Consider the following 10,519-nt stretch of genomic DNA (forward strand, 5'->3'; position numbering starts at 1 on the left):
TGAGTGCAGGAATGAATGAAAACGGCAAACAGTGTATTCAAGATTATTTTAATATTATTAATATGTATACTTTAGAAATATAACTATCAATGACAAAACTTCCACTGGAGTAATGGTAGTTTGCTTAGGCCCCCATCAAATCAATTAATTACAATATACACATTATGATACAGAGCAGATTTAAATCTGAAATAATATTAAAATAAATGCTCAATAGATAAAGGTTTTAATTGTATTTTTTTATCATTTTCTTGACCTACTGTTAGCCATCTGTGAGTTCTGAGCACACCCAAAAAATGTAAAGCCATATTCTTCTATAAACTAATTTAAGTGCAAACCTTTTTTTTTTTTCTTTAAAAAGACTATGATTGCAGCATCCAGCTATATAGATTCAGAATTCAAGACTGAGGATGGTAAAGCCAAGTGGAACCAGGCAATCCTCAACTCTCTTTTTTTGTTTCATTAGAGAAGTTATAAAACAAAAAAACGACAAAGTAGCTAACAAAAATCAGTGCAAAGTCATCAACGGGGAGATTCTATTCAAGAAAAGAGAAGTGGTGGGTGAATGTGGATGGATGCAAAAATTTCAGATGCTTACGCACTTGGTCATAAAAGGATAGTTCTTCTAAAGTTCATATTTTAGTCAGTAACCCTGAGTTGGGTTAAATGACAACATTAAAATAAAAAAGATGATTATGAAAATTAAATGAACTATCCCTTTAGTCTCAAGCCACAGTTGTCTGGTTTGCATCTAACAAAGCCAAGCATTAATTCCAGAAAAGCCTAATGAGATTTGACACGCGCGCACACGCACGCAAACACACACGCACAAACAAACAAAAAAAGATTTTAAAAAAGAATTCTAAAATGTATTAAAACTCGAGAACAAAAGCACAATAGTCCACAATTGCACCACACCTTTTCCTGTTCCATTCCTTCTCTAGGTCGAGTGAGTGATAAAACAAAAAACAACAGAAAAGCCATTAACAAAACTGGGAGAGGGAGGGGTAGAAAAGAAAAGGAAAACTTGCAATGCTTGCAGGGTGAAGAGCAGCATCAGACTCTGGGTTGCAGGGTTCTTTAGCAGCAGAAATATTGTGGCTATACTACTGTTCCACTGGGAGAGCTGGCTTGGTTTTGGGATGACAATAAACCCTGAAAAAAGGAAAACAAGGAGATTTGCATTGGGAAAGTCCACATACTGAAGCAAAGAAAGGAAAAAAAAAATCAAACAACAAACAGCTCATTAGAAAATGCGTCCCATCTTTCCATATTCCAACCGATGCAAGAAATGAAGAGCCTGTGCACAGCGGTTTAAATAAATGCTTGGTGTAATAACATCCGCGATCAAGGCACTTCACTTTATAACTAGCTTTATGACCCTCCTGATGGGACCTTTATGAACATTTGACATGTTATTACAATGCACCTGGATCCTTAACACAGCACACTTCTCTGTAGCCGTGGGTTTTGTATTAAAAAAATAACTTTTCCACAGCCTCAGCATTAAAGCATTTTTTAACCATATGTCTTTTCAATACAAAGTAGACTTTTAGTTATGCTGCATATTCCAGACTATATGTGCAATTCTGGATATGCAAGTGTGCACAAACATATTTTGCTATAAGCGTGTGGGGAAATGCAGAGAGCCTGGGCAAATACAGAGCTATTAGCATAAAGGGTGAAATATGAGCAGGGTTGGGATTCAATAGCAGTTTATCAAATCCAAACAGTTTCAGTTTAGGTCTCCGATCAGCTGGCCTAAACTGGTCGCAGCTTTAATGAAGACTAACAATGATTAAGCCAACCTGTTCACAACCTGCATCTCAAACCTGAAAATAAGATCTAATGTTGATAACCGATATCACAGCTCAAACATACCGACACCACAAAATTCACTTGCTCAAAATGTTAATTTGATAGATAATTGTCTTCTGGGCAACAAAAATCAACATAAATAGTGGTTGCAGAGTGATAATGTCTTCATCACAAAAAAGTCAGTGGACTGAAGAAAGCACATTAACCAAGAGACAGCTTAAATGGAGCCTTTACAGAATTAACAAAGTAAGTGTCACTAATGGCAAGTCATTTTAACTGGAGAAATCAACAGTCAGCACTAGCTATAACTGAGAAGCTGCTTATATCACCTGCATGATTTGATCATTGCTTTGCTAATGGGAAATAAAAACTCTAAGAGATAAAAACAAAAAAAGCAAAAACAAGTGTGCACGAGATTTGAGAGTGTCTGAGCTTGATGAAATTTGACCATCTTGTTGAACGGGAAATGGATCTGATGACAAGAACCCAACCATAACCCTCTGAATGTGACCACATATGCAAATGACTTGTTGGCTATGCATTGCGAGATCAATTATGGCGAACCAATGAATACATCTTATGTCTTCCTTCACCTGACAGGTCCACAGAAAATTCTATCTTATTGGATTATATAACCACAAACTGTATTGTCATAGCATAGGATGTTTTTTTTCTCCCACTGAAACTTGGGCATTGGAAAGCAGGTGTACATTAAACCAAGTCTTATAACTTATGTTTATTACTTCAGTGGCAATTTGACTATAAAAGCTATAAATCGTATTCCAAATATCCACAGTTTAACGTATGCGTTCAAAATAAGTTTAGTTTCTTAACTGCTTTATCGACTCATAAGCGCCATCATTTCAAATTTCCTCCCATTTCCTACATTAAAAAGAACTTACCACTTTGCCTGGCCTCGCCCATGTGCAAATAAATCCCTCCTGACAAGCAGTCACTAAACAGTCCTCTAAAAATATGAGTACAGTCAGTCTCTCGTGTGCTATTTTTTTACAGATGAGGGGCTCGAGGAGGGGCACGTCCTCCATGCGCGGGCACAGCAGAGTGCCCAGAGTCTTGGCAGGGTCTGTTTTGGTTTTTGTCAGCAGGTTGAGCTTGTCGCTACTCTTGCTGCTGATGTGACCCATGCTGTGGTTGCGTTTGTGGTCCTTCTCGTGGTGGCGCTCCTTCCGATCATGGAGTGACAGTGTAGCAAACTTACTCACACCTGTAGCGATGGCGCTGTCCATAATACCACTACTGATTCCACCGCCACTGCTGGCTTTGTTGGTATTGTTTGCCGCCGTTGTTGTGGTGCCAGCAGAATGGGGAAGGCTGTTGGAACGTGGTAAAGTAGTAGCGATGGAGTTAATGCCAGGAGTATTGGCACCACTGTTGTTTCCATTAGTAGTGTTACTAGAGGTGTTAGTGATTATTGTAGCACCTGCAGGAGGGCTGGTAGCATTCATCACATTAGTATGTGTCCGTGTCCGTGAGAGGGGAAGATGCGGGAAAAGGATGTCCTCAGTGAGGTCCCATAGGCACAGCTGAGTGTCCTGCCCCACTGAGCCAAACCGGTATGTAACACTAACAGGCCGGCTGTCTGTGGAGTTACGCTTAGAAAGTCGAGACTGTGTACTGTTGGCCCGGTCTCGTCCAAAGTGGATCATCTGATCCTGGAAGTCCTCATCGCTGCCACTGAACTCCATCGGGTCGCTCTCCTCCACACTTGTGGTGTAATGGTCAAAAGCCACCACACTCACCCACGACTTGTGGCCGTGACCTCGAGCAATGACCCTGCAGTCCAAGAACGACCACACAGTCACTAGATCGTCCTCTCCACCCGCAACTATATATTTTCCATCAGGGCTCCAGCACACGCACAACAAACCACCAAAATAGCTCTTCATGGTGCCGTGAAGCTCAACAGCATCAAAGTTGAACACCCGTAGGAAGCCGTCTTGGCTTACACAGGCGAGGAACTTCCCATCTGGAGAGAAGGCAAACTCATTCAGAGCTCCCTCTCCTACAGTCCATTTAAGGAGAGGGTTCCTCGTGGATTTACTCTTGCAAGTGTGCACAGAGTAATTCTCTCCCTGTTTGAGTAGCTGGTAGTGTGGCGCTGTGGTGCCGCAGGTATGCTCCACATTGTACAGGTACATATTCCCACTGGCATGAGACACTAGAAACAGACTCTCTGAGCCTGGCACCCATTTCACACATGTTACTCTGGACTTGTCTATTAATCTCTGTCAGGAGATAAAATAGGTTGAGGTTTGAGAGGCAGGAGAGAGCAGAAGAGAAGGGGAAGACAAAAAATAATAATTTTAATACAGTAAAATTGACGTTGGTATGCTCAACAAGCTTTAAGTTTTTAATACAACAAGCTTTGGGCCATTTGGTAATGTTATTAGTAATTTTTACTTGACTTTTTTTTCATTAAGATGCATTAAATACATAAGAATATCAATGCATTCATCACACAAAAAATCTTATCAGTTGTAAATTAATTGTGGAGTAGAAGATAATCAATTCTGTGGGATTGGATGACATGCAAGCACCATATTGTCACTTCCTGGTTCCTAAAAAAAAAAATATATGTACGGTGACGGTAAGGTGCAACCTTAAACAGTACTACAAAAATAGTACATAGATGTTATTCCAACCTGTGTCCTTTAGACTTACCTCCTCATTGAAGAGCTTGCTTGTCTCCTTCTTGATAGGGTCAATGAGCTGTACCTGTCCTGCTGAGAAACCCACCAGCAAGGACACGCTCTCTGCTGTAGCTGTGAGGTGGTTGAAGTCATGACACGTGGGCTGCGTTCCCTTGTAAATGCGCTTGTCTATGGGCTTGCTCAAGTCAGCGGCCTGAAAACAGAGACCGAGATTGCAAGGGGGGAATGAATGCATACAGATTGCAGCAACCTTCAAATATCTAAAATGCCCAACTACTCTACTGCATGGCAAAGTCTATACTTAGTCACACTACCAGTAATAAACCATAGCAGCTGAGAGTGCCGTGTTTTATATCAAACTATCAAACCTTTAAGACTGAGGCAGTGCGTTTTAAATCAAGCATCTTGAACCACGTATAAGACAAGTGACTGGAAGCAAAATACTAAACATTGAAAAACACACAGAAGAGCATGAAGAGCAAGGGCATGCCTTTTCTCTATAGAGAAACTGATCAAAAAGCAGTTGTTTTAGCCATTTTAAGGAAACAGTATTATACTACTGTGAAGAAGCTGCAGTAAATACATTGCAGACAGTTAATATAACACAACAGTTAAATTTGTTAATGATTAACAGTTTGAACAACTGGTAGAACGGAAAATTCTTTTCAGGGTAAGGTGATGACTCAGGGGTTCCTCCATTTCCATGATATGCGACTGTTTTTGTCTTGCCTCAAAGAGCAAACGTGTCAATGGAGGTCTTGATCAAGAGTCCACTAAAAAGTACAAAATCACAAGACTTCTGCCTCACAATGGCAGAAACAAAGGCTGAAAGAAAACTTCATCATGTTACAATACAACTAAACATACCTGCTGTATTACACATTGGCTTGAGGGCTGACATGCAGATGTTTTCCAAAAACCAGTATGTGCCAACAGTGATGGCTACTGTACAACTCTAGCTACTGTACATTTCTAGTTTGTGTTTTTTGTTTTCAAAAAGTATGTCTGCTACAATATATCAGAATACATTTCTTACTTACCAAGCCTTCCAAAATATATGACTTGAAGTAATTGCCAACTGTGTAGTAACCTGGCATTTAACATTTTCTAACTATGTTAACTTGCACATATTAAAAACCCTGAGGTCACACGAGTTTTTTCCTTTTCCCAATTGCTTCAAACAGCTCAAATATATGGCAGACCTTCAACCAGGATACAACTATTTCCCTCTGAAAAAAAAATGGCTACACATGACATGTTTGTGTGTAAATATGGAAAATGCTTTTATACGCAGGTTCAATTGAACAAAGAGCTCATTCAATCTGTGATGTCAAATCAGGTATCCGTTAATAACCACATTAAGGTGCGACAACATATTTTTATCAACAGTAACGTGGACAGTTAATTTTGATACTGAATGACAGCGAAGACCTGTATTCATATTAATTGCTATGTGATTTCCACATTATGCTCAACTATGGGGTAGCAGATCACAATAACACTATGTGCCCATTGATTGTTATTAAATACCAAAAATATACCAAATCAGCTCAGTTTGATTAGCTCAGGCTCTCAAGAAGAATTCTTAAGCCAAAATCAGAGTGCCATTACGGCAGCAGTTAGCCACATGAATCCGCATCACCGTGATTGTCGATATCTGTCAGTCAAAAGGTCTTCTACAGGTGTCAAGGGTGGCAACGTAAATCTGTCAATGTTGACACGGACAGTTTTATTACAAACCAAGCCCGTTATAAACGCCATTTAAGCTCTGTCAACTTGAACCGTTACAGTAGGTCAACTTCACCAACATGATATTTGCAAAACTACAAAAACCCGCCATCAAGTGTAAAGAGAGTGACGGACAGGACACGGGAGTTTTAGCCCCTGGCCTCGGGGTAGCTACTGGCTTGCTAACGTTAGCCAGTTACGCTGGCTAGCTAACTAATAGGCTAGCTTTGAGCTAAGTAGCTAGCTTTGAGCTAATTTCAAAGTCAAGCACCTGTCAGAGTGACTTGACACGCCTAAACTCCTGCAACACCTCACACAGCAGTGTGGCATTTTAACTTGCAGCATAGCGAATTTCCTCAGGCATAAGCCACATTAGCATGCTACCTTTCTAACGCCTTTGTAGATGTAGAAGTAGAGCTCACGGCCCACATTGAAACAGATCCTGTCGCCGTTGCCTGACTGGTCGTTGACGTTCACGAAAGAGACCTTGACGGGGTTGGAGCCTTGTGAATTGAAAGGCACCCTATTAGGACGGCTGTATTCGGAGTGAGTGAGAAGTTTGTAGACGCCTTCCCGAGTGGTGAACTGAGTTTTAATTTCGTTCATCTCCTTCCCTCCTCCCTCCGCCGCCATCTTTGAAATTAACATTCATCCCTTTCCCCCAGGCCGGATCTTACGCACGGATGTGAGCGGCCGTTCCGACTCTCCCGTTCCCCCCAACGGCTCACGGTGGAACTGGTGGAAGGGATGCGACTGGTTTCAACAAGTTGTGACAGCTTTATCTAAGACCTTGCATTATCAACTTAACACAGAAGTTTGATTCAGCCACAGATTTGAATTTTGATTTTAATTTTCGCCCGTGAGTGAACATTTACATATCTCGAAATTTCAATTACTCAGGAATAAGTTTATTTATCAAATCAAAATCAAATCAAATCACTTTTATTGTCACATCACATGTGCAGGTACATTGGTACAGTACATGTGAGAACAGAGTTGTGCAAAATACAATAATGTAAACAAGCAAAATACAAGACTGGCTACATCTGAAACTAATAAATATATGTACAATATATAATAGTATATGCATTTCTGGATGTGTATACTAAATATTTTTCTACGTGTGTGTGTGTGTGTGTGTGTGTGTGTGTGTACACATATTTTACAAATTAAATAGAGTAAACAATAAATAAAATATATAAAAATATACAGAGTTGAGACATGTTCAAAACAGTGGCATTACTGTACAGTAATACATAATGTTGAAGTTCCAGTAGTTAAGGTGAGGTGTCTATGACGTGTTCAGCAGTCTGATGGCCTGATGGAAAAAGCTGTCTCTCAGTCTGCTGGTACGGGACCGGATGCTGCAGAACCTCCTTCCTGATGGAAGGAGGTTTATTTATGTTATTTATTTATTTTTGTTGTTTTTCGTTTTTTTTCAGAGACGGAAACAAGCTCCCATAAACTAGGCTTGATTGTATTAAAAAAAAATAAAAAAATAAAAAAATACATTTTGAAAAATAAAAAAATACAAGTTTTAGATATTTGCACTGTTTATATATAAATATATAGTAAGTTACTACTCGATCAACCACACGTTTAAGCTTATGATCAAGTTGCTGTTTTTGTTTTCTTAAAGTACAGTTTACAATATATATTTCATACAAAAAAAATATATGTTTACATTTTAGTTAGAATAAGCTTTAAAACTTAAAAAAACGCAGGACCGGTACACGTTTTATTTTGAAAAAGCAACAACCGGACGTATTATTTTGTCACAATCTTGAAATTAGCCAAGTCTGTGGTGTTTAAAACTTGTGACAGTGCAGTTGTGTAGACTGCTCACCTGACTGTGGCCACACTTGGCTGTTTATTCAAGGCACCTGCTCTTTAATTAAGCTGCCAGCATTCCTGACCATCTTATCTCGACTTATTTGCGTTATTTCCAAAGAAAATTTGTTTCACGCGCCAAATGTCATGGCACACAGAAGAAGAAGAACACAACGTCCACTTCCAGGTATCAGTGATTACTATTTAATTGTTTTTTCTCCTTAGACGTGGTATTTTCCTAGTTAATTCATTTTCATTTGTGGTGTCAACGTAACATGTGCACAATCTTTTCCAAAAAAATAAAATAAATAAATCACCTGTATATGTTATTGGCTGTCTTTTGATTTAATCATTATTGCAATGTAACCTACATATAGTTTTCTACATTCAGACAGCACTGATAGACAAGCACCCAGCAGTATGGACCAGCTTACTTTAAATTACATGGTAAGAATACTTACCCAATGCCCATCTGCAGGTGCTCTGCATTCTTCTTAGACCACTTGCATACTGTTGGACTAGTATGACCTTTGTTTTTTGTTAGGAGATGTGCAACATGGAGTCCAGCACAGATTCTGACTCTGAAATCAGTCCAAGATGGTCCGACACCAGTACCATGGTACTGCTTGAATTCATCAATTGGGCAATACATGCACACTGACATAATAAGCAAATTTGGAAGTATATAGTATAGTTTAAGCATTTTTCAAATAGTAGGGGAAAAACAGTTTCAGTGATCATTTAACATATAAAGCCAGACATGCACCGATCTTTGTAAAAATAACTGCCAACTTATTGATGTTGAACCTCTGGTGGTTGTGTTTAGGGATGTGTGAGCAGTGCACCAGAGAGTGGTGCCTCAAGGAGGGCGTTGCCATTAACGCTTAAGCCTGCAGAAAGGCATGGCTGTTATTCTTTGGTATGCACTCTCCTCTCATTCATCCATTTGTGTTGAAAATGCACATTGCTGATCATGAATTAAAATGTGTGCGCTTGTTATGATTGTAGGATTTGGACCCGTACGATGGGAGCTCTGAGGATTCTGACGAGTCAAATGTCAATGTCTCCAGCAGGCAATCGAGGCAGCAGGCAAAAGGTGGTGGAAAAGGAGGATGTCGACTCTCGGGCCGAAGCAGGCGATGTATCTGTAATCACTCTGCTTCTGTTGCCCTCAGAGAAGGGACAAAAAATGACAAGAGAGACTGTCTGAGAGAACAGCCGAATCTTCTGGATGTCCAGATGAAATGTGGAAGTGACTCTGACCGGTTGGTCTGCGAACTGGACACTCTTCCCTCTAACAGTGACAGGGATGCTTGTAAAAATCTTCCAGAAGAAAGGGTAACTGATTCAGTAACACACAGACAAATCTCTGATATGGAATTGCAGCTTGATGATTCAGGCTTGCGTATTACAAGATCCTCCACACTTCACCCACCTAAACCTCAAAGCTCAGTGGAGGGGAGTTCATCTCACATGCTGGGTTGCTCCTCTGAGAGATCTCCCTGCTTGTGTAACCTTGGATCTCTGTACAAGAGAAAGCTGAGTCTCCCTGGAACAGACATGATTGAGTTGGGACACAGGAAGAAGCAGTGTGTCTTCAACATGGACGATGAACAAGAAGGAAACAATTCTGCATCTGAACCATGTTAGAGTTCTTTAACAGTTGAGATTTAAGGTGGACTGAAATACTGTAAATAGTTATTTGGAATTGCACTCTGTTTATTCATGAATAGTTAACTTTGAGCACCTCCTGATCGTTAAGGTGGCATTTGGTTACCACTTGCTTAAAATTTAGTCACAGGTGACTCATCAAAACCTAATTTTTGTTCAAATGAGCTGCTCAAATCCAAATGAATGAATAAAGTGAAATATTTAAGTCTCCAGTGGTTCATGGAGGTTCAATGAGTGTCTGCAGTTAGGTCAGTAAGCATTTGAACAATGTAATGTTACCTCAAACAGTTAATGTGATTTTAAGTGCAAACCTTTAGCTTTACTTAAAGGGTTTTAGCAAAACATGGCCTTTTGGTGTTGTGCTGGTCTGTGCATTCCTTCCTTTTAACCAGATGGTTATGTTTTGACGCCTTAGGTTTGAGTAACAGGGAAACTAGGCTCACCTGGCCTTGTCAGTCTATTGTCTTCTACTTTTGACCCTCTAACAGAGAGTGAGTGTATAAAAATGGTTTTGCCAAACAGTTATTGCTGTAACAGATATTTTATGCATATTGTCATGAAACTTTGGTAATATACTTACCCCTCCAACCAGCAGGTGGCAGTAATGGATAATTATATAGTTGTGCCTGGCAGCTCAGTGAAGGTTTCATTACATTTCATTAAAAAAAAAAGTAACTAAAAGGAGGACTGTGACAGAGGGCAAAAATCAAGTTTACATTTGAGATTTCTTGCTGAACTTTGCTTTTGTCTCATGTTCAGTCCAGATGTCTTTATATAATTTGGAAAAAAAAAATCATTCA

General features: G+C 39.7%; 2 protein-coding genes across 5 annotated transcripts; one reads left to right on the plus strand and one right to left on the minus strand.

The window, feature by feature from the left end:
* Nucleotides 1-840: 840 nt before the first annotated feature.
* On the minus strand, nt 841-6,952 carry wdr20a (WD repeat domain 20a). Of its 3 annotated transcripts, XM_005723803.2 has the most exons (4): nt 6,603-6,952; nt 4,501-4,683; nt 2,721-4,064; nt 841-1,155 (listed from the first exon to the last, which is right to left on the minus strand). In XM_005723803.2, exons 1-4 carry the CDS (start codon nt 6,864-6,866, stop codon nt 1,102-1,104), a joined length of 1,845 nt encoding a protein of 614 aa, XP_005723860.1. In that variant the 5' UTR covers nt 6,867-6,952; the 3' UTR covers nt 841-1,101. The 3 variants fall into 3 exon arrangements, with proteins under 3 accessions (XP_005723860.1, XP_005723864.1, XP_005723863.1); XM_005723807.2 differs by lacking the exon at nt 2,721-4,064; XM_005723806.1 differs by lacking the exons at nt 841-1,155; nt 2,721-4,064 and adding an exon at nt 4,085-4,397.
* A 1,022-nt stretch (nt 6,953-7,974) lies between these two features.
* LOC102198942 (uncharacterized) lies at nt 7,975-10,315 on the plus strand. 2 transcript variants are annotated; one of them, XM_013908419.1, is made up of 5 exons: nt 7,975-8,235; nt 8,426-8,495; nt 8,593-8,667; nt 8,875-8,967; nt 9,057-10,315. In XM_013908419.1, exons 2-5 carry the CDS (start codon nt 8,469-8,471, stop codon nt 9,696-9,698), a joined length of 837 nt encoding a protein of 278 aa, XP_013763873.1. In that variant the 5' UTR covers nt 7,975-8,235; nt 8,426-8,468; the 3' UTR covers nt 9,699-10,315. The 2 variants fall into 2 exon arrangements, with proteins under 2 accessions (XP_013763873.1, XP_005724149.1); XM_005724092.2 differs by having other exon boundaries at nt 8,440-8,495.
* Nucleotides 10,316-10,519: the final 204 nt, after the last annotated feature.

Source organism: Pundamilia nyererei, unplaced genomic scaffold (assembly GCF_000239375.1).
Source record: "Pundamilia nyererei isolate P.nyererei 1_Seehausen unplaced genomic scaffold, PunNye1.0 scaffold00010, whole genome shotgun sequence".
Lineage (NCBI taxonomy): Eukaryota > Metazoa > Chordata > Actinopteri > Cichliformes > Cichlidae > Pundamilia > Pundamilia nyererei.

Excerpts from the sequence above, each read along its gene's own strand:
- wdr20a (XM_005723803.2), bottom strand. The coding sequence starts at position 6,866 with ATGTTAATTTCAAAGATGGCGGCGGAGGGAGGAGGGAAGGAGATGAAC. Across the intron at positions 4,684-6,602 it reads TCTACAAAGGCGTTAGAAAG|GCCGCTGACTTGAGCAAGCC; the intron begins GTAGCATGCTAA and ends CTCTGTTTTCAG. Across the intron at positions 1,156-2,720 it reads GGGCGAGGCCAGGCAAAGTG|GGTTTATTGTCATCCCAAAA; the intron begins GTAAGTTCTTTT and ends TCCTTTTTTCAG.
- LOC102198942 (XM_005724092.2), top strand. The coding sequence starts at position 8,196 with ATGGCACACAGAAGAAGAAGAACACAACGTCCACTTCCAG. Across the intron at positions 8,236-8,439 it reads AACACAACGTCCACTTCCAG|ACAGCACTGATAGACAAGCA; the intron begins GTATCAGTGATT and ends TTCTACATTCAG. Across the intron at positions 8,968-9,056 it reads GGCATGGCTGTTATTCTTTG|GATTTGGACCCGTACGATGG; the intron begins GTATGCACTCTC and ends TTATGATTGTAG.